Source organism: Tetrahymena thermophila (assembly GCF_000189635.1).
Source record: "Tetrahymena thermophila SB210 genomic scaffold scf_8254542, whole genome shotgun sequence".
Lineage (NCBI taxonomy): Eukaryota > Ciliophora > Oligohymenophorea > Hymenostomatida > Tetrahymenidae > Tetrahymena > Tetrahymena thermophila.
This window is the reverse complement of record NW_002476314.1, coordinates 17,820-41,458: the sequence shown is the minus strand read 5'-3', so window position 1 is coordinate 41,458 and position 23,639 is coordinate 17,820. Positions and strand designations below refer to the sequence as shown.

The 23,639-nt window shown below is 24.5% G+C and overlaps 6 protein-coding genes across 6 annotated transcripts; 2 read left to right on the top strand and 4 right to left on the bottom strand. All coding sequences in view use genetic code 6, as the record gives it.

Annotated features, from left to right (window-relative positions):
* Nucleotides 1-2,045: 2,045 nt before the first annotated feature.
* TTHERM_01250100 (dihydroorotate dehydrogenase) lies at nt 2,046-5,117 on the top strand (the record flags this gene model as incomplete). The annotated part of the gene is made up of 1 exon (XM_001021815.2): nt 2,046-5,117. One exon carries the CDS (start codon nt 2,046-2,048, stop codon nt 5,115-5,117), a length of 3,072 nt encoding a protein of 1,023 aa, XP_001021815.2.
* A 313-nt stretch (nt 5,118-5,430) lies between these two features.
* TTHERM_01250090 (cation channel family protein) lies at nt 5,431-9,252 on the bottom strand. The gene is made up of 10 exons (XM_001021814.3): nt 8,752-9,252; nt 8,651-8,690; nt 8,528-8,586; nt 8,280-8,460; nt 8,159-8,231; nt 7,623-8,098; nt 7,109-7,498; nt 6,870-7,054; nt 6,526-6,820; nt 5,431-6,454 (listed from the first exon to the last, which is right to left on the bottom strand). Exons 1-10 carry the CDS (start codon nt 9,151-9,153, stop codon nt 5,556-5,558), a joined length of 3,000 nt encoding a protein of 999 aa, XP_001021814.2. The 5' UTR covers nt 9,154-9,252; the 3' UTR covers nt 5,431-5,555.
* Nucleotides 9,253-9,704: 452 nt separating this feature from the next.
* Nucleotides 9,705-10,028, bottom strand: TTHERM_001250072 (hypothetical protein; the record flags this gene model as incomplete). Its single annotated transcript, XM_012799020.1, has 1 exon — nt 9,705-10,028. One exon carries the CDS (start codon nt 10,026-10,028, stop codon nt 9,705-9,707), a length of 324 nt encoding a protein of 107 aa, XP_012654474.1.
* A 914-nt stretch (nt 10,029-10,942) lies between these two features.
* Nucleotides 10,943-14,762, bottom strand: TTHERM_01250070 (cation channel family protein; the record flags this gene model as incomplete). The annotated part of the gene is made up of 10 exons (XM_001021812.3): nt 10,943-11,847; nt 11,904-12,198; nt 12,254-12,438; nt 12,491-12,880; nt 13,177-13,652; nt 13,714-13,786; nt 13,865-14,045; nt 14,136-14,194; nt 14,257-14,296; nt 14,355-14,762. The coding sequence occupies 10 exons, from the start codon at nt 14,760-14,762 to the stop codon at nt 10,943-10,945; spliced, it is 3,012 nt and encodes a 1,003-aa protein (XP_001021812.2).
* A 393-nt stretch (nt 14,763-15,155) lies between these two features.
* Nucleotides 15,156-19,258, bottom strand: TTHERM_001250061 (cation channel family protein; the record flags this gene model as incomplete). The annotated part of the gene is made up of 9 exons (XM_012799019.1): nt 15,156-16,325; nt 16,385-16,932; nt 16,991-17,380; nt 17,688-18,163; nt 18,224-18,296; nt 18,373-18,553; nt 18,623-18,681; nt 18,744-18,783; nt 18,839-19,258. The coding sequence occupies 9 exons, from the start codon at nt 19,256-19,258 to the stop codon at nt 16,281-16,283; spliced, it is 2,232 nt and encodes a 743-aa protein (XP_012654473.1). The 3' UTR covers nt 15,156-16,280.
* A 1,113-nt stretch (nt 19,259-20,371) lies between these two features.
* TTHERM_01250060 (central domain galactose oxidase) lies at nt 20,372-23,224 on the top strand (the record flags this gene model as incomplete). Its single annotated transcript, XM_001021811.2, has 8 exons — nt 20,372-20,462; nt 20,609-20,731; nt 20,997-21,557; nt 21,741-21,845; nt 21,903-22,093; nt 22,148-22,254; nt 22,538-22,664; nt 22,730-23,224. The coding sequence occupies 8 exons, from the start codon at nt 20,372-20,374 to the stop codon at nt 23,222-23,224; spliced, it is 1,800 nt and encodes a 599-aa protein (XP_001021811.2).
* Between the last annotated feature and the right edge of the window lie 415 nt (nt 23,225-23,639).

Sequence of the window (23,639 nt, the reverse complement as noted above, 5' to 3'; positions counted from 1 at the left end):
TTTTATTGCTTGATAACCAATTTTATATTAATTAATTATTTTATACTGTCTGTATAAGAAATATTAAAAAAGCCGTTTTGATTATAGATATAAATAATTTAGCTTTTAAATTATACTTTTGATGCCAATTAATTTATTAATTTAATTAAAAACTTACACATTATCTTATTAAATATTATTATTTATGTAAATTTATCCTATTGATTAGCAATATTTTAGTTTACAGTTTACAAATTAGCAGCTTGTTAAAATTTTTTTTACTTTAAAAAACAATGGGATAGCTTAAAAATAATTTTTAAATTCATGAAAATACTTATCTAATTTTAATGGTTTATATAAAATCAAAGTACTTCTTTTTTACGTTCGTTCGTACTTATTGAAATTAAAAATCTCTATTACTTTTATCAACTTGGTAATATTAATTAATTTCTTCTTTCTTTTAAAGTAAATAAATTTAAAGTCTTCAATGCGAAAAAGTTAATTTTTCATTTACATTTATTAAAATGAGAAATACAGCAAGACTTAAATAAAATGTGTTGTATTTTGCTTAAAGTGCTAAAATTTTAAGAGTTAAGTTTTTTTGGAAGGGGACTTGCTTGATACTTTAAGATATTATGTAACCTAATTAATTAATTTAGTGAACATGCTTTCTTTTTTTCCCACGCAAATATATTAATTAATTATTTAATGTTTCAGTAATTCGAATCTGTCAGGAAAAGAAAAAGAGGGAAACCTAAGAGATTTTTGAAAAGGTTGTATACTTGAAAGATTATCTCAGATATCAGAGGCTATAAAAGATTTTTAAAAATAGTTACTAAAGTATAAATTAATAATTAGAATAGGAAAGGGAAAATTTTTATTTTCTCTTTAGACAATTGTTATAACTTTTTCTCATAATAATAAAAATATAAAGCAAATAAAATAAATTTTGCATTAAAAATTTTAGAATTATTTTATACCCATTTTTAAAATATCATTTTGCTTTATTTTTTTTTTTTAAATCAACTCAATAAGCTTACAAGTTTTTCAGTTATTTTGAGACTCTTTTTTATTAAGTAACCACATAACCTGGAGAAAATCTATGCTTTAATTTAGTAAGGATTTTTTTTGTTAAGAAAAATAAGTTAGCAGATACTAAAGAATAAATAAATATATCAATTAATTAATTGTAGATTTCTGATTGATTAAATTAATTAATAGATAAAAATATCAAATTTGCATGGGTATTTGTTGTCAATTTATCTAATTTTTTTTTTTTTGTGATGATGAGAAAAATTAGATGTGCAATTATGATGCTTTTAATTAATTACAAAATCACCAATAAGTTGATGATTAGATTTCTTTTATCACAAATACTAACGAGACTGCTTTAATAAATCTATTTGAATAATTAACATTCATAAAAATACAAAAATATTTGAAAATAGGTTTTTAGGTGGACTAAATTTATATCTTAATTTTTATTAATTGTTTTTTATTATTTTCTTACAAAAAAGCAAATTTCTACTGATTCAATCTAGATAGACAGATAAATAAATTTAGAAATTTATGTGGAAATGAATTCCATTGGATTTAAAAATTTCAAAGGCAGAATTTTAGAAAAAGTTGTTTTTTAAAAAGCCGTCGTCGTGGATGCTTGAAATAGAAAGAAAATAGTAAAATTTAGATAAATGAGCTTTAGACACAAAAAATAAACAAATTAAAACTAATTCTGCGTCAGTTTTCACCTAAATCCTTTTTGTAGATGACTCAAAAAAAATAATACTCTCAACCAATAGCTTGAAATAAGATATTCGCCTATATCAACTTTAATTTTGAAAATTGGTGCCCAAAAAAAAAGTAAAAACACGTTACCAAAAACAAAAAATGATAAGTGTTGATTGAAACTGTGTATCAAAAAAGATTTCTCTTTAAAAAAAGATAATAAAAAAAAACAAACAAACATAATTTATTAAAAAATAAATAGAAACAACAAAACAAAGTTAGCTTTAATTAATTATTAGCTTATAAATAAATAATTAGGTTTTAAGAAGACAGACAACAAGATGTTATCAAAGGTTTTAAGAAAGGGAAGCAATGTGCTATTTAAGTCCAACAACACAAAGGCGCTCAGAATGTTTGGTGCTTGCAACGTCAACTCCTTGCACAAATTTGGTGAAGAAATCGAATCTAAGGTCATGAACATGATGTAGACCTAAATTTCTAAACCTACTCTTCGTCCTACTAAAGAAAGAGAGGCCTACTCTGAAGCTCATGACAAAACCCCTCACTGTAACGGATGTCATAAATGTGGTAGCTGGGAAAGAGATATTCCTCTCATGACCATTCAAGAAGCTGTCCGTGAAGCTAACCGTTGTTTGAAATGCAACGATGCTCCTTGCTAAAAGGGTTGTTCTACTTCCATAGATATTAAGACTTTCATTTACTGCATCCAAAATAAGAACTGGTATGGAGCTGCTAAATGCATTTTGTCTGATAACCCCCTCGGTTTAACCTGCGGTCAACTCTGCCCAATCAGCGAGCTTTGTGCAAGAAATTGCAATGTCAGCCATACTGAATAAGGTGCCATTAAAATTAACAGACTCTAAGAACTTGCAGTAAGAATATTCAAAGAAATGGGTGTTAAGCAAATACGTGACCCTACTAGAAAGAATCTTCCCAACTCTTACAAGGCTCCCATTGCCATTATTGGTGCTGGACCTGCCTCTTTGAGTTGTGCTACCTTCCTTGGACGTATGGGTTATGAAAATGTCCACATTTTTGAAAAAGCTAGCCGTGGTGGTGGTATTACATCTAATGAAATCCCCCAAAACAGAGCTCCTATCGAAGAAGCCCTTTGGGAAGTAGAAATGGTTGAATAGCTTGGAGTTAAGATTCACTACAACAAGGCTCTTGGAAGAGATTTCTCACTCGAAGATCTCAAATCTCAAGGATTTGAATCTGTCTTTTTAGGTATTGGTCTTTCTGATCCAAATACTGGTGTTAAAGGTACTTCAAAAGAATTCGCTTTAAGCGCTGAAAGAGCTCGTTAGGCCAGTAACTTCCACTATTCCAAGCACTTCTTGACCTAGGTAGGTTCTGCTATCAAAAAGGGAGGTAACCAATAAGAAGAACTTATCGATGCTCCCAAACTTGATGGACATGTTGTCGTCCTTGGTATTGGTGATACTGCTTTAGATTGTGCAAGATCTGCCTTCAGACTTGGAGCTAAAAGAGTCACCGTAGCATTCAGAAGAGGTTTCCAAGATCTCAGAGCTAACGATGAAATCTTCGAACCTGCTAGATATGAAGGTATTAACTTTGTAGCTTATGCCTCACCATTAGAATACGAATTCGACTCAAATGGACAAATAAAAGCTGTAAAATTTGATAAGAATCTTCCCCAAAACAATGATAATGACAACCTTAAATACAAAAATACCAACCAAATATTCTCACTTCCTTGTGATCATGTTGTCCAATCCTTCGGTTGCGTTCTTCCAGATGAATAGTGGGTCTAGAAATTGAAAAAATCTGATACTTTATTAGACATTAACACTGACACTCAATAGACCAAGGCCTACGAATGGATGTTTGTAGGTGGTGATGCCGTAGGAACAAAGAACTTAGTCGATGCCGTTAATGATGGTAAAACAGCTTCTTGGTATATGCACAAATACATTTAGGAAAAGCATGGTTAAAAGGTACCTGAAACCCCTGAATTACCCGGATTTTACACAGAAATTGATGATGTTGATATTTCTACTGAAATTTGTGGAGTCAAGATGGAAAATCCTTTCGGTTTAGCTTCTGCCCCACCCACTACTTCTTATCCTATGATTGCCCGTTCTTTCGATATTGGTTATGACTTTGCAGTTGTAAAGACTGCTGTCTTAGATAAGGACACTGTATTCAATGTTTCTCCTCGTATCTTCAAAGTACCTGATCCTCTCAGACAAGAATGCAGCTATGGTAATATCGAATTGGTCTCTGAAAAATCATTAAAGTACTGGGTTGAAGGTGCTAAGCAAATTAAAAAGGATTACCCAAATAAGGTTTTAATAGGTTCCTTGATGGCAGCATACAATTAATAAGATTGGATTGACATTATGCATCAAGTTAAAGATGCTCCTTTCGATATGATCGAATTGAATTTATCTTGTCCTCATGGTATGAACGAAAAGGGTATGGGTCGTGCTTGTGGTGAAGATCCTGATATCGTAAGAGATATTACTTCTTGGGTCACCAGCCAAACAAAGATCCCTATCATTGTCAAAATCACACCAAATTATGGTTAAGCAGAAATCTTAGCTAAGGCTGCTTACGAAGGTGGTGCCAAGGCTGTCACTTTGACAAACACTATGCCTGGTCTTGTTGATCCTTATCCAGATGGTGAATCCTTCAATGGGGTTGGTGTTGAAAAAAATGTTGCTCCTGGTGGTTCAACTGGTTCTATTTTAAGACCTTTTGCCATGAGAAAATGTGTTGATGTTGCTAAATTCGTCCCTGAAATAGATATCTTTGCTTCTGGTGGTATCATCTCCGGTGACCATGGTATAAACTATCTCCACTATGGTGCAAAGGCCCTTCAAATCTGCTCTGCTGTTCAAAATTTAGATGCTGCTACAGTTTTCTATGATTTAAAAACAAGTCTTCAAGCCAACATGTACGCAAACTCAAGCCAAAAACTTAAGAAAAATGGATGGAAAGGTTAATATCCCCCTTATCAATTTGAAAAACTTAAAACACCTACTTCTGTTGAAACTCCCTAGAAAGTACCTAAAATCCTTGAAATCGTAGGTGCTAAGCTTGCCAAGGTTTCTCCTATCGAAAAGATGTCAAAAGAAATCATCCAAGTACCAGAAATTAGCAAAGACAGCTGCTTAGAATGTGGTAGATGCTATGTTGCATGCTCTGACTCTGGTTATCAAGCTATCTAATTCGATGGTTACAATAATGTACCTAGAATTATTGAAGAAGATTGCACAGGTTGTGCTATATGTGTTGCTTCATGCCCTGTCGAAAATGCAATTAAGATGGTTCCTAGAAAGCTCCCATACACTGCTTCTAGAGGTATTCCCCCTTCTTCTGATTGCCCTCCTGAAAACTTGATCACTATTCCTCCCTACAAATTCTGAAAAACTAATGCTACTTTGAAAAAACAATAAAAATGAAAAAGCTTATTTTAATAAACAAAACCACTGAGAAAATTTACTTTATTTAAACGGAAATAATATAATATTATATTTATCTATTCAATATTTCATAAACATATACTTAATATTCTTTTTTAATTATTAATTAAAAATTAAAATAATACTCAATAAATCTAAAAAATTAATATTTATTTGTTTATGCATCCGTTAAATCATTTTTTAATAACCTTTTATTTAATATTTTAAACAATATTAACTGATTAATTTTGGGAAAATAAAATATTATTTTATTTTTGATGGCTTGAAATATTTTTTTAATAAATATAACAAAGACAAATATATTTAGATTATAAAATTATAAATGGTTATAAATAATTTTCAATTAACAAATTAAAGCTAATTTTTTTGAAGAATTTATTTTCATTCTTTGATAGGTTATTAGAAGTTTTCTTCAATTTTTTAAAAAAATTGAATTTAATCTTTAATAAATCTTGAATTTCTTTGTTTCATTAAGTAATATTTTTAAGATGTTGGAACTTTCTTATAGGCTAGTTCTCTTTGCTTTTGTCGTTTCAAAGTTTAATCCTTTATATATTTTTTTCTTTAAGATTTAATTATGAGCTATTGATAGAGTTGATTTTTATTAACTATCTGATTAAACTAGTTTAAAACAATATCATAGTTATTATGAACGAGATAAAATTTAAACAAACTCATCTAATCAAATTGCATTTCAAAATTATAATTTTCTATCTCTTCTTTCTCGTTCTTAATTTTGTAATCATTTTCAGCTGATATTACTGTCTTTTATACAATTATGTTATATTTTTGCTACAGTTCATCATTAACTTATCTCTTTAAGTTATCTAAGATTGTTTATCTATGCTTTGAATCGCCTTTCGGACTGCTTATAAATTACTACTTGTTTTATTTAAAAGTTAAACTAGCTTATTTTTTTCTTAGGTTTTATGGATTTAACTTTTAATTAGAGGAAATATTTTCTTTATTTACTTCTTCATTCTTATTTGAATATTTTGTATATTAATTTAAAACAATACTTGGTACATTCAAAGTGTTTTAGTTTTTTTATTGATTTATAGTATTTTCTAAAGAATATTCTTTTTAAATGTTATTTAAGCTTTCAATCACATTCTCTTCTTCTGATTCATTTTCAAAACTAGATTCTACACCCAAATCATCAAATAAATTATTTGAATCCTCCTCAATTTAATCAAATGATTTTTTATCATTTAATTCAAATCCTAACGAATTTTTACTTGATATTTCTTTTCCAGCAAATGCTTAATTTGGTAGAATAGCTATTATTTGTTATTTAAAAAAATTATAAACAAAGAAATAAATAAAATAAAAAAAATAAAACTAATTTTACATTTTCTTTTTTGTTCTTGATCTATTTCTACAGTAAGCTCAAATGCTCTTATTTCAATCAGTTATTTATTTATAAGAGCTTAATAACTTTATGTTCTCCTCACCCATTCCTATCTGGTGATTTACTTTCTTTTATTCTGCTCTACAGCATTTTTTTTATAATTTTAGTTGAGACTGATCATTTGACAATTTTAAAAAATATGATCTGTCTAGCCACAGCTTTCGCAAGCTATTCCTTCTATTTAATTTAAGCTATTGTTAAGCAAGATTAGGTCTTTGATTTTGCAATATATTTCCTAATAAGAATATCTTTTAATTTTATTATTAATACAAAATAATAAATACTTGATCTTATTTGTGCTCTGCTGCAAGTTTAATAAAATCATCATATTTTATAATAGCGAATTAAGTATTTCTACTTGCCTTTGCAGAAAATGGATAAGGTTGCTAAGAAAAGAACTCAGACAAACCTAAAACTTCACCTTCACGCAAAGTTTTTAGAGTATGTCTACCCTATAACACAATTTAAACTGTTAAGAAAATAAATTATTTCTAATTTGCTTAATTTATATATTAAATATTACCTTAGCCCTTTATGATTACATAGAGTTTATTTGATTTTTGACCTTCCTCAAATATCTTTTCATCACTCTAAAATTGTTTTTCTTCCACTATTCTGTAGATATTCTAGATCAGTCTTTCTGAAAAATTTTTTTAAAAGAAACTTATATTTTTGAAGAGGTGCTAATAAATATCTTTTTAGACATCTTCTCTCAATTCTGGAGTCAGATTGTCAATTAATTTAGACCCATGCTCATTATTTTCAGATTATTCAACATTCTAGTTTTCATAAAATTTTCTAACTCTGACTTATAAATCGGTGCTTAAATTTCTCTTTTTCATGTAGTGATTAAGCATTTCCATTTTTTATTTAAATTCTTCTCCCTTCAAAGAGAACTATTTAAGAATTTCGCCTGTAAATAAATAAATAAATAAAAAATAAAAATAATATTTTGACAAATAAATAATTAAATTAAAATTAATTTTATTATGAAGCACTTCAAAAACATTCAAAATTATATTTGATTATTATATTACCTATCGATCCCATTGTAAATGCAAATAAGAAACAGGACAAAACACAAAAAACTAAAGCAAAAATCCTTTCTCTGAATGTGTAAGGTGTGATGTCACCATATCCTATTGTAGTCATTGTGAGTATACAGTAATAAATTCCAGCAATATATCCTTGAAGTTTTTCATTGATATCTAAATCTGTTTCGTAGGTCTAAATGTCCTTTGTAAGCCATGAATTAGCTATGCCAATACCTTATTCATAAACAGCAAGTGCATACCAACAACAACATGCGAGATGAGCACAAAGAAAAATAAAACCGCTTAACTTTAAGAGTTCAAAAACATTTCCATACGTTTCTCTAAGAGAATTCGCCTGCTCTAACTCCTTTGTTAGCTGAATCAATGAAAAAATATGAACCAGTCCAAAGCACTTTAACCAAATTGACACACCAGAATGCAAAGAAATCAACCAGAAAGTATTTAAGACTAAATTAAATCTATTTATTTTAAAAGAATATCTTGGTAAAAAATAGCACTTTTCTTTTATTTATTTTTACATGAATTTCTTTGATAAATAATTTTTACATATTTCCCACCTATCCAAAATAATCTATCCATGCTTATAAAATCCTATATAAAATAATGTAACAATTTATTGCTTTGTTTAAATATTATTACCTATGTTGAACTCTAACACCATATTAATAATTTGGATGACATTTGGTAAAACTTCAAACGCAGTAAAGCAGTCTTAATTTTGATAAAGACTATCAAAAGCTAATCTCACTGGCAGATATATGATATATATTAGTAGAGATACAAATTAAATGATATTCCAAATTCTATTAACATAAGAACTCTATTAGAAATAAATAATAAATCATTTTAATTTATTTAATGATGAACAATTTGTTTCAAATAAATACTGGTAAGATTATAGCTCCTGATTTTTGATCTAAAGGATGTATCCTTTTAACAAACCAATCTAATCATTAAATTGTTATTATAAGAAAAAATGTCAATAATTAATTATTAAAAGATTTGTTTACTCTCCATTTTTTTCATAATAAACTGCAATCTTGTAGGCTGCTGTTTTTATTTTAAAATTTATTTGAGATTTATTCCTTTATGTGTCTTTAAATAAATCTACCTCATTTTAGAAAATTCTCTTGTAGAAATAAACATCATAATCAAATGCATAATCATCAATAATCTGTAAGAATCGCTTTCTAGTTTGAGTAAATCTGTAATAAGTAGAATGCGACTTTATTATTTTTATGAAGCGCTTTATATAAAAGAATCTCCTGCTGAAAATCATATTGTTGTAAAAACTCATTTTGATTGTATTGTCTTACAAACACTGATTCTTTGATTCTTTTGGAGCATTTAGCTATTAGAATTCATAATCGCTTCCTTTTTAATTTGAAAAATCAGATAGCATTAACTTCTATTAATTTTCATCTCTTTCTACCATCTTAACTTGTCTACTATCTTCCTTCAAATCTGTTTGATCAGAAGGAGCAATTTAAACTCTTGACTTTGCTCTAATCATGTTAATTTTTAAATATTCGAATGAGTTCTTTACTAATATTTAGCTAACACTTAAACTAATAATTAATTAATTAATTAAAATTAATTAACTAAAAGTTTTAACATTCTATTTATTAATTGTGTATTATGTTAAAGAAATTTAGTAAACTTTGCGTTAGAAAACAAAATTGATTTATCTTTCTTGAATCTTTAAAGACTTTCATATTCAAATCATATCGTTTTTACTGATACTGAATTAGCCGTAAAATATTAGTCACAAATATTTCGAGGAAGATAAACCAACCAACAAATAAATCTTCTATTTATGGATAGTTGAATTCAAATATGCTAATAATAAAAATTTATTATATAAAAATGTTGTTTTTATGTAAGTTTATTAAATTAAATGAGAGATAAAGGAAATCAATTCAATTCTAACTAATATTTTTAAGCTTGCTTTATTTAATGATTAATGATTAATTTATTATTTTGTTTCTTAAGTGTTATTAAAGAATAGTTTCAATTAGTGTACAGTTATTTATTTACTGAATCTATTTAAATCACCAATCATAATCATAATAATTATTATTATTATTTAATTAAAAGCAGCTTTTTTTCTTTTTCATAAAATTTAGTTTTTGTTTTTTTATGTTTATGATTATTATCATAAATATTAGCATAAAATTCAATTAATTCTGAAAAATATTAAATATAATAAGAAGTTATTTGCTTTTAATTTGTAATTTTTATGTTATTTTTTGACTATCCTCCACAAAATCCATTTTTTTTATTTTAAACTATAAATTAATTATTATTTTATTTCCTAAAAGTCTAAGGGAATATAACGAAAATGTTTTAATAATTAAAGATACTTTCTAAAAAAATCATATTTTTCATTCATTTTTTATACCCTGCTGTGATTTTCCCCTCTCCCCTTCTCAAAAAAAAAAAATGAATTTTATAAATTAAAAGTAATAATAAATCAATCTAAATATTAGATGAAACTATCTTATTACAAAATATTATAAAATAAAACACATTATATTCTAATATCCAAATATTTAATATTTATTTATTCATCATATTTTCACCACTTATTTATCAATGGAAACATTTTTTAACATTTCTAATATAATTTAATGAAAATTGCTAAAAAAACATTATCAGAATAGAAAATAAAAAAATAAAAAATTTAATAAAAATCTAATGAAAAAATAAAAAGAGTTAGTTAGTCATGTTGATTTAAATTTATTTTCACATTAAAACATATTATAATCCAAAACAAATAATTGTTTTTAGCCTAGAAAAAAAATAAACTGTTTTTACTTAAGATTATGTACAAAATATGACAAATATGAGAGATTAGTGCTTTTTGTTAAGAAAAACCTAAACCTGATTCACCTTGATCATAAATTTTTATTTTCTCTTTTTAAATATTAAAGAAAAAAAATAAAATAAATTAATTAGAAGGAAAATATGAAAAAATAATCAAATAAAAAGAAATTAATTAATTTATTAATTAATAATAATAATAAAAGTTGAAAATGAAAAAAGTAATTAAATTAAAAAAGAAAGAAAGAAAAAAAGGCACAAGCAGAATAAATAAGAAAGATAAATTAAAAAAGATAAAGGATGTTTGATATAATACATATGAAAGAAAATAAAATTTATCAAATTTCAGTTCTAAGAATTTTATTCAACTGGATATAAATTATTAGACACCCTTAATAAACAAAACAACAATCGGTAAATAAAAGTAGTAAAAAAAATAAATTATTAAAAAATTATTATATTATTTTTGTATATTTGCTTCATTCTTTACTAGTTCTTTAAGTATTTTCTTAATACTATGAAAGTAAGCAAGATTGCTCGTAAGACAATCTCGTGTTTCTCTGTTTCATTAAATAGAATTTTTATGAGGTAGGAATTTTCTTGTAGGTTTATTGCCTTTGTTTTTACAATTTAATATTTGTTTATTCTTTTTATTTATTTTTTCTTCTAGACTTTAGAATAAGTTACTGATAAATTTTGTTTTTTTCAATCATTTAATTAAATTAGCTTAAAACTATTGTATAGTTGTTATGAACAAGATAGTACTTATATGAACTCATTAAATCAAATTTTATATCAAAATTGTAATTTTCTACATTTTCTTGATCATTAAAAGCACTTATAATTGTTTTTTAAATAGATGAGCTATGATGCTTTTTTTACATTTCTTCATTTATCTACTTTTTTAAATCGTCTAAGGTCGTTTACTTAGAAAATTAATATCCTTTATTATTTTTGTTATGTTATTGCTTACTAGCTTTAAGAGTTAGATTAATAGACTTTTTTCTTTGGGTGATCTAGGACTATTTTTACACTTAAGTTGTTTGAGTGTTGTTTTGAATTTCTTGGTTGATTTCTTCAATGGTATTTAGTTATCTCATCTATTAATTTTGAGGAATACTAGGTAGTTTAATTGTATTTATTTAAATTTTAGTTGATTGCTCTTAAATATTCTCTTCTGATTTTTCTTTCTAAAAGTTGTCTTAATTTTAATTTACTAACTGATATTCTTAAATTTCTTCAACAGAATGGTAATCATCTCCCATGTTCTCAATTAATTTAAGGTTCCCTTCTTCTATTTCATCAATACCTTAATTGTCATTTAACACATGTGAGCTTCTCATGGATAAATCTTTTCCTGTTTATTGTCTTTCAAGAAATTCAGCTTTTTTAATATTATTTAGCATATTTTTCAATTTCAAAAAACAAAATATTTTTTACAATCAAATCTTTTTCGTAATTCTGTATCATCTGTTTATTCTAGTGCTCTTATTTCTATTAACTATCTGTTAATTAGTGCTTGGTAGCTTTTTGTCCTTCTGAACCATTCCTATCTCGTGATTTGCTTTCGTTTATTCTGCTCAACTGCATTATTCTTGTAATTTTAGTTGAGACTAATCATTTGGCAATTTTAAAAAATATGGTCAGTCTAACCACAACTTTCGCAAGTAACACCTTAAATCTTGTTTAATTCATTATTGAGCAAAATTGTATCTTTTATTTGACAATAACTTTCCTTTTTAAAAATGTTATCTTAAAATTAACTTAACTATTTAAAAAATATTAAATACATAATCATGTTAATGTTCAGCTGCTAGTTTTATAAAATCTTCATATCTAATGATAGCAAATTAAGTGTTTCTGCTCGTTTTTGCAGAAAATTAATAAGGCTACTGAGAAAAGAATTCAGATAAACCTAAGACTTCTCCTTCACTCATTGTCATAAGACTATGTCTGTTTTGAAGCACAAGTTAAACTAAATGTTAAAGCAAGCTTAATTTAATATTTAAAAAAAAATTTAACATTACCTTATCCCTTTATGATGACATATAATTTGTCTGATTTTTAACCTTCTTCAAATATCTTTTCATCTATTTAAAATTGCTTTTCTTCCACTATCGTATACATATTTTATATTAGTCTTTCAGAAAAATTTTATGAGAAAAAGCTAATATTTTTGAATAGAAATGAATATATATCTTTTTGAACATCTTCTCTCAACTCAGTTGTAAGACTGTCTATTAATTTAGATCCAAATTCATTGTTTTCAGATGATTCTTAATTTTAGTTTTCATAATATTTTCTCACTCTGACCTATAGATTTGAACTTAAATTTCTCTTTTTCATGTACAAATTGAGCATCTCCATCTTTTGCTTAAACTCTTCTCCCTTCAGAGAGAACTATTTAACTATTTCTCCTGTAATATATTTTATAAATAAAATACCATTTAATAAAATCGCTGAATTTTATTTATTGCTTTATAATATCTATGAATTTAATTGATTGCTTTATAACATGTATCAATTTTATTGATCTTAATTATAAGTATCAATTCTATTGATTGCTTTATAATATTAATGAATTCTATTGATCGCTATATAATATGTATGATTGATCGTTTTATAATATGCATATTATCTATTGATCATTTTATATTATGTAAGAATTCTACTGATCATATTATAATATATATGAATTTTATATATTGACTACCTATTGATCCCATAGTAAAAGCAAATAAAAAGCAAGACAAAATGCAGAAAATTAGTGCAAAAATTCTTTCTCTATAAGTAGTTGGAGTAATATCACCATAACCTATTGTGGTCATAGTTACTATGCAGTAATACATACCAGCAATATATCCTTAGAGTTTTAAATTAACATTTGGATCAAGTTCATAACTTTAAATGTCCTTTTTAAGCCATGTATTTTATACATCTATGTCTTCTTCATGGACAGCTAGAGCGTACCAACAACAACATGCCAAGTGAGCACAAAGAAAAATAAAACTACTTAATTTAAGTAGTTCAAATATATTTCCATATCTCTCTCTAAGTGAGTTAGCTTGTTCTAAATCTTCAGTTAGCCTGATTAAAGTTATTAATCTGAATAAACCAACACATTTGACCCAAAGAGAGACATCAGGATTTAGCGAAATCAACCAACAAATATTTAATGTTAAATCAAATCTAATAAATAATTTAAAATATATTAATATATATTATTGTATGTCATAAACTTATTTAATACATGAATCTAGATTTGAAATAGTTAACACATATTTCCCATCTATCTAAAATGATTTAACCATGTCTGTAAAAGCCTAAATAATATGTAATTAAATTGAATCATATGATTGATTAATAAACTATTATTATTATTAAATGGTGTAAAATAATACCTGTATTGAACTCCAAGAACATATTTATGATCTGAATAATATTTGGAATAACTTCAAAGACTGTAAAATATCCTTTTTATTCATGCAAACTATCAAAAGCCAATCTAATTGGTAGATATACGATGTAGATTAACAAAAAGATAAATTAAATTATGTTCCATATCGTGTTTACATATGAGCTCTAAGTTTTTAAATAATTATAATGTCAACCAAGTAATATTTTATGCATTTTATTTAAATTATCTATTAAAATATTTATTTATTAAAATACTGGCAACATGATAGCTCCTGATTTTTGATCTAGTGTTGCTATTGATCTAACAAACCAAGCTTTTATTTAATATATTTAAAAAAAATGTTAATCTAATTTTTACAAAATTAATAACAATTACTCTCTATTTTTTTGATAATAATCTACAATCTTGTAGGTTACTATTTATATTTTAGAATATTTTAACTTTAATTATTTGTTAAAATCAAGATTTGTTACATTATTTTTGAAAATTCGTTTGTAGAAATAAACATCATAATCAAATGCATAATCATCTATAATCTATAAAAATCTCTTTTTCGTTTCTGTAAATCTGTGATAAGAAGAGTACTACTTAATCTTATTTGCAAATCGATTAATGTAAAGAAATCTTTTATTGTGCAATTAAGAAAATAAGTTAAAGCTTGTTGATCTTTATTGCAAACACTACTCTTCCTATTCTTTTCGCAGATTAAATTTTTGTAAATCCATATCATCTGGTTTTTAATTTGACTCTTCAGATAAAATTTACTTTTATTAGCTATCATCTCGATCGCATATCTTTACTAGCCCTACCTCTTCTTTTAAATTCTATACTTCAGTATAATCTGAAGGAGCTATTTAAGCTTTTGATTTTGTTCCTATCATATTAATTATGAAACTAAATAACTAATTTAATAATAACACTAATCAAATTAGACTTTTATTAGTTGATAATTCTTAAAAATATAATTAATGTTTGTTTATTGAAACTTGATTAATATTAAGTTATTTTATTATGAAATTCAAGCTAATTTAATATATTAAAAAAAATAGTCTATCTATCTGGTTATTTATCTATTAATTAATTTTCTTACTTATATCCTTTTCTTTTTGTTTCATCACATCGATTTATTTTTTTTAGATATATTTCATAATCCTATTTAAAAATTCGAGTAAATAAGTCAATTAATGGCTTACCTAATTAATATTATTATTTTTTGCCTTTCTTTTATTCTTAATAATTTTATTAATTAAATTGTTAAAAAATAAATAGTTAAAATTAAGTTGAATATTTGAATGAAGAATTATAAATTTATCAATATAAATTTAAATAAAAAACAAACATTACTATCAAATTATTTATTTTGTATCAACTAAAGTATGTTTTTAAATAATTATAAATACCTAGTTGCTTCAATTAATAAATTGTTTTTTTTAATTTTATTGAGATAAATTTAGTGTTTAAAAATTTTTTGAATCAATATAATCTACTTGACTAACACAGATATTATGTATTATGGTATTTAATTCATTCTATATTTGATCTTTACGTTGTTGCTTAATTACAAGACAGTAAAAAAGATTATTCTGTAGTAGACATTCTCTAGTTTCTCTGCTTCATTAAATAAAATTTTTAAGAAGTAGGAATTCTCTTATAGGTTTATTTTCTTTATTTTTGAATGTTTACTTTTGTTTATTCTTGTTGCTGCCTTTTTCTTCTTGATTTTAACACAAGTTCTTGATAGATTTTATTTTTTTCAATAATCTGATTGAATTGATTTAAGACTGTGTCATAATTATTATGAACAAGATAGTATTTAAATAAATTCATTAAATCGAACTTTATTTCAAAATTGTAATTTTCTACATTTTCTTGTTCATTCATAGCACTAATAACTGTTTTTTATATTGGTGAATGTTGATGTTATTTTTACATTTCTTCATTAATCTATCTTTTTAAATCATCTAAAGTTGTTTGCTTAGATAATATCTATCCATAAGGATTTCTGTTATGCTATTATCTACTGGTTTTAAGAGTTAAATTTACAGAATATTTTCTTTAAGAAGTTAAATACTATAGTTTTTAATTTGAGACTAAAATATCTTAATTTATTTCTTCTAAAGTTTTAGGAAAAATCATCTACTAAACTTGAGTGATACTAGGAAGTTTAATAACATTTTTTTATATTTTTCTTGACTAAAATTTAAAAATCCCTTCTGACCTCTCTTTCGTAAAGGGATCATAATTTTAATTTACAAATTTTTACTCTTCAATTTCATGATTTACTTTTGAATCATCAGCTAAGTTTTCAATTTATTTAAAGTTCCAATCTTATACTCCTACTTATTCTTCTTCTTCTTTTATGCATTCACCCTCGCTAATACCTAAAGCATTTAATGTCTTCATAGATATATTATTTACTGTGAATTGAGTATGAAGAAAATCATCTATTTATGTAATTTTTTAAACAAAATATTTTTTAAAAACTATAAGCAATTTATTTTACTGTTAGTTTTTTTTTCTTATTCAGAATCTTCTGTTTACTCTAATGCTCTTATTTCTATAAGTTATCTATTAACAAGCGCTTAGTAGCTCTGTGTCCTTCTGAGCCACTCCTATCTAGTTATTTGCTTTCGCTTGTTCTACTAAACTGCGTTCTTCTTATACTTTTGATTGTGAATTACTATTTGGCAATTTTAAAAGATGTGGTCAGTCTAACCACAACTTTCACAAATAATACCTTAAATAGAGCATAATTCATTATTAAGCAGAATAGTATCTTTGATTTAGAATTATACTTCCTTTTCCAAAATAAAAAACAAATACATTCATTTAATATTTGATTATAAAAATTAAAAATATAAATTACATTATCGTGCTAATTTTCTGATGTAAGTTTAATAAAGTCATCATATTTAATAACTGCAACTTAAGTATTTCTGCTTGCCTTTGCAGAAAATTAAAAAGGTTGTTACGAAAAGAACTCTGCAAATCCCAGAACTTCACCTTCCCTCTTTGTAACTATACTATGTCTATTTTGAAGCAAAAGTTAAACTATATTAATAAATTAGATTTTATATATAAACATTTATTTTAGTTGTTAGTTAGTTACCTTGCCCCTTGATGATAACATATAATTTGTCCGATTTTTAACCTTCTTCAAATATTTTTTCATCTATTTAAAATTGTTTTTCTTCTACTATCCTGTAGATATTTTGAATAAGTCTCTCAGAAAAGTTTATTTAGAAAAAGCTAATATTTTTAAAAAGAAACGAATAAATATCTTTTTAAACATCTTCTCTTAATTCAGGAGTGAGATTATCTATCAATTTAGACCCACATTCATTATCTTCGGATGATTCTTAATTTTGATTTTCATAATATTTTCTAACTCTAACCTAAAGATTCTAACTCAAATTTCTCTTCTTCATATAGTGGTTCAGCATTTCCATCTTTTATTTAAACTCCTCTCCCTTCAATGAAAACTATTTAACAATCTCACCTAAAATAAATATTATTAAAAATTTTATCTTTCCATAAAATAATAATTCTTTAGAAAATATTAAAATTACTGATAAAACATTTTTCACTTTTTAAAACAAATGTATATTTGTTTATTTAATTATTTGTTTGTTTGTTTGTTTTTTGTTTGTTTGTTTGTTCGTTTGTTTGTTTGTTTGTTTGTTTGTTTGTTTGTTTGTTTGTTTGTTTGTTTGTTTGCTTGCTTGTTCTTTTGTTCGTCTTCATTCGTTTATTTGTTTGTTTATTTATTCTATTATTAATTAGTTTATTTATTATTTATTTATTACCTATTGATCCCATAGTAAAGGCAAATAAGAAGCAAGATAAAATACAGAAAATAAGTGTAAAAATCCTTTCTCTGTATGTAATAGGAGATATGTCACCAAATCCTATTGTGGTCATAGTAACTATACAGTAATATATTCCAGCAACATATCCTTAGAGTTTTAAATTAAGATTAAGATCTAATTCATAGTTTTATATGTCCTTTTTAAGCCAGGTATTTTAAATACCTATATCATCTTCATAGACTGCTAATGCATACCAACAACAACATGCTAAGTGAGCAAAAAGAAAGATACAGCCACTTAGTTTTAACAGTTCAAATATATTTCCATATTTTTCTTTGAGGAAGTTAGCTTGATCTAACTCTTTTAATAATCTAAATAAAGTGAATAACCTTAAAAGCCCAAAGCATTTGACCCAAACAGAAATATCAGGGTTAAGAGAAATCAGCCAGCAAATATTTATGACGAAATCAAATCTTATAATAATTTTTTAAAAATTTTTAAACAATATTGCAACTAAAATACTTAATTTATACATAAATCTTGATTTGAAATAGTTAGAACATATTTCCCATCTATCTAAAATAATTTAGCCATGTCTATAAAAGCCTAAATTTTAAATAAATTATTATAAATAGTAAATATATGATCAAAATTTATTATTCTATAAATATTAAAATAATACCTGTATTTAACTCGAAGAACATGTTTATGATTTAGATGATATTTGGACTAACTTCTAAAACTGTAAAATATCCTTTCTATCTATGTAAACTGTCAAAAGCCAGTCTTATTGGTAAATATATGATATAGATCAACACAAAGATAAATTAAACTAAGTTCCAAATCGTATTTACAGAAGAGCTCTAAGTTTTAAAATAATTATAATATCAATTAATTGGTGTTAATTCACTTTAAATATTAAAATTATTTACTGGTAACATAATAGCTCCTGATTTTTAATCTAGTGTGGTTATCTATCTTTCCAACCAAGCTTTTCAATTATTTTATTATAAAAAAATTATTGAATAAATTATGGTAAATTGATTTAATTACCCTCAATATTTTTGATAATAATTTGTAGTCTGCTGGGTTACTATTAATATTTTAAAAATTTTTAACATTTTCTGATTTTATGCAACAGAAATTACATCATGTTTGAAAATTCGCTAGTAGAAGTAAACATCGTAATCAAATGCATAATCACCTATAATCTGTAAAAATCTCTTTTTTGTTTGAGTAAATCTGTAGTAGGAAGAATACTGCTTAATCTTTTATGCAAATCGATTGATGTAAACAAATCTTAGTGCATGTAGTTAAGATATTTAATTAATTTGATTTGGAATTTACTCTAAATGCTATCCTTCTTATTCTTTTAGCACATTCAGTTATTGTAAATCCATTTAACTTGGTTTTTAATTTTACTCTTGCAACAAAAATTGTTTTTATTAGTTGCTACCTCCATCAATAATTTTTGTTCTTATAACCTCCTCTCTCAAATTTTTAATTTCAGAATTATCTAAAGGAACTATTTAAGCTTTAGATTTCACACCTATCATATTGCTTTTCATTCAAAATATACCTACCTAATTTTACTTAATTTTAATTAACTATTAATTAATTGACTTAAAATTAGAGCTTACTAATTAAACATGAATAAAAGTTAAGTTTTTATGACAAGCTCAATAATGTTATTAATTCATCACTTAACATATTTGTAATATATTTGATAATCTCAAGAATTTTTATTTTTTAATAAAATAATAATCTAGTGTTTTACCATTTAATATAATTACAATATTTAATAATCTCTTTAAATTATGCACATATTTATGACTACTATTTTTATATTAGCTTTTAAAGCATTTTTATTTAATTCTGTAATCAAAAAAGCTTTTAGATAAGTTATGTAGAAAGTTTACAAGGAAAAACTAATAAATAAATTTTCAAATATTATTGTTAAAAAGAAAAAGGCAATATTATGGTGAGTTGGTTTGTTAAATGTTCTATAAAATTCTTTTATAAAATATTTTTAAAATTTAATTCGTTGTCATAATGAATAATAACCTTATTTTAATAAGTTAACATTTATTTTAATTTACATAAAATAAAAATTCTTATAAACTATAAATTTTTATTAATATTTCACCTAAGAGATATTAAAAATTGTTAATTTATTTGTATAGTAATAAATATTTTGATTAAATTATTGATATTATTTATAATTAATTCAATTTAAGAATTTATGGTAGCTTAATTTAATTGTCTATTAATAGAATTTTAAGAAATTTATTTCTAATAAATTTAATATTATTATTAACTGAAAAAGCATTAGAATTAAAGTATTCATTTCTATTTTCAAATAATCTTTTAGTTATTTCTACTTTGCTTTAAAATATGATTGATTGATTGATTGATTAAATATTGCTTTCCTCAATTAATTTTAAATTATAGATTAAACTTTATAAATACATATATGAATGAATACAATAGTATTCATTAATTAATAAATTAATGATTTTAAATAATTAGTTTGTTTGAATGAATGAATGAATTAATCAAAATCTAATAAGAAATCAAACAAGTATTAATTTAGTGATAAATATTTATAAAAAATAAATAAAGACTAATATTTATATATATAAAAGTTGATAAATTCATTCACATATACACACATACAAAAAATGTAGAAAATACTAACTTGCGAAATCAATTAAAACTAAAATCATCTTTAAGTAGATTATGTTATTAAAACTATACGTGTGCAAACAACAGGTAAATAACTAAAAAATATAAATTTTTTTGCTCGATACTTTACTGATTCTTTGAATTTTTACATTTAAATAAGTATGGTTATCATGCATGATTAATCAATTATTTTTTAAGCAAATAATTTAATGAGAAATTATTTTTTTAATTAGGATAAATTCCTCCTCCTAGAAGCAATCACATATCTTGCTTAATAGAAAGATAAGACAGCATATTTGTGCATGGCGGAAGCGATAGTAAAATAGATCATAGCGATTCGTTCATCTTGAACATGAGTAAATGGTATTTATATCTCTTATTCATTATCTATCAAATCAATACCAAATAAATTTAACAACTGAAGCTTTTAATAAAAATACTTAAGTATTTAAGTATGAAAATATTTAAGATACATTTTAAAATAAATTTTCCCATATTATTTAAAGTTTCTAAGAAAGAAAAAAAATGATTTCTCTTTTAAAAAAATTGATTCATTTATTTATATAGAATAATGTTGATAATAATGTTAAATTGTTTGTCTATTTTTTATATTTAAAAAAGCTGAAAAGAAATGGCAAAATGTAGGAATAGTTCTAAAAAACCAAGATTTAATTAAATTTACAGGACATAAATGCTTGCATTTTCCTTTTGAGCATTGTTCACCGAACATAATGATGTTTGGAGGATGGGATGGAGAGCGCTATACTAACTAAATAACAGTAATGAATATCTAAAATAAGTAAGTAAGATAGAGTGTTTATATAGAACAAGAAAAAAAATCAGAATAAATAGCTACCAAAAATACAAAATCCACTTTAGACGGAACTCTATTTATGAAAGATGAGTCTCCAATTAAAAACCAGCTTCAAAACTTAATATCAAACGACATCAACAACATTAGTCAAGATAGCGGTACTGTAAACCCATAAAAAGTGCTAGCAAATCATAATATCCTTTAAACTAAGAAGTCTCCATTGTAAAAAGTATTTCCTCCAGGAGTTAGAGACCATACTTTAGTCTACGATTTCGTAAAAAATGTTGTATTTTTATTTGGAGGTTGGGATCCTTTTAAATTTGAATTTGGTTGCAACGAGTTCAATTATTTATGGATGCTTGATTCAAGTAAATTAATCTACACAATTATTCTTTTAAAATCATTTTTTCAAAAAAAATTAAATTACATTTTAATTTTTGGTGGTGAATTAAATCAAATAATAATTTTTTTTTTACTGAAAACTTTTGATTTGAAATTGTAGAAAAGTTATTTTTCATGATTGAAAATAATAATTTAAAAATATGACATAGAATGGAATTGGTATAATGTGAAGACAACTGGAGAAATTCCTTAAGGAAGAAGAGGACACACATGTGTTTTTATCTAATAACCCTATGGATTAATGGTATTTGGAGGTAATTTTATCTTTAATATAATGAAACGTTACAAATTGAATTTTATTAATTATTTAGGCATTCATGGCTATAATAAACTCAATAATGACTGTTATTTTTTAGATCTTAAAGTATTTAATTGGAGAAAAATAAATTAGAAACAAGACCTCTTTTATCCGAGTCCAAGAGCATATCACACAGCAATAAGGATTCATGATAAAATAATGTATTATGGAGGTTTACTCAAGGGAAATAAAATATCAAATCAAGTATTAATATGCAATTAAATAAACAAATAAAGATTTTTTAAACTATAAATTAAGATCCTTATTCACGATTACATTCTAAATGATTGGAGTGAAGTAGAAAATTAAAATAGTTGCATTCCTCCTTTAATGATGCACAGCGCAGTTAATAATGAACACAATGAGTAATTTATGCAATATTTAAATATAATATTTAGTTCTCATAATTTTTATTTATTTCTTTAAATTACAATTGGATTTCTTATTGGTTATAGATAAGTGAGTAGATGGTTCATTAATAATCTTTTTATTTTTAATAAATATTTAATCAATATTTTATTAGCTTTCAATCAAATTTTAGAAAGATTCTTTTTTTGGTAATAGTTTTAAGAATCAAAAAAAGTATAACCAATTTCAATAAATATTTCTAGTAAATTCATTTTCTTAAAAATCTTAATATATAAATAGAATTTATATATTTGGTGGTAAAACTGTTGATAATGACAATCCTAGCAAACACAAAACAATGAACTTAGAGAATATTTATATTTTGAAATTAGAATATATAGATATATCTTAAATGGTTATGAGTCCAGTAAACAATTATTCATTTTTTTTAAGGAATTTTTTATACTTAATAGTTTTTTATTGTTTTTAAAGAGTCCTAAAAGGTAATAAAAAGAAGAGTAATTGCATTGGAATATCATGGCATTTCCTGCGTTAGAGTAATATAAAGAAGACAAATAGGATAGTTAGAGCAAATAAGATGATAATAGTAATTCTCAAAGCTTAATATCTTAAATTTAATAATAAAACTCAATCAGAGAAGATAAGTTCTCGTTCGACTCTGAAGTGGAATACTATGATGACTCAGTAGTCCCTTCAGAAAAATATTTTTCTAAGAACTACAAAAAGAAAATGCAGTATCAACTTAGTTAGGTGATAGAAGAAACATCTAAATTACCAAAAGAATTAAGAGGAAACGAAGAATAAAACGAAGAACAGAACCAATCAATCAACAACGAAGAAAGTGATGATGAAGATTAATATAATAAAGGTCGTTCTTCACTATAAAATTAAGATCCGTTTGAAGATTTCCCTGAATGTGAAACAGAAGAAGTTGGAAAATAGATATCTCAGATTGATTAAAATTGAAAAATCATATCAATATTTATATTTTTTTTTAAAGTTGGCATTGTTTAAAAAGTTGAGTGATCAGAAATATATTCAAAATTTCAAATAAAAAATAAAACATAAACTCTTAAATCGGATGGTTTTTAGTCTATTAATGAACTTATCAAACAATCGAACCTATTAATCAAAAAAGTCTTTTGATTATAATATTTAATTTTTTAACTTACACTTTTTTGTCGAGTTTGATTTTAATTTATCAAATTTATTTATTTTAATAGTATTTATCACATTTCTTATATTACTGATATCAAATATTAAGATATATAATGAATCAATTTCAATATTAATCAATAATTAATATCTAATTGTGAAAGAATCTTTTTTAACAAAAAATTTTTGTTTATTTATCGAACATTTTTAAAAAAATGTTATTGAT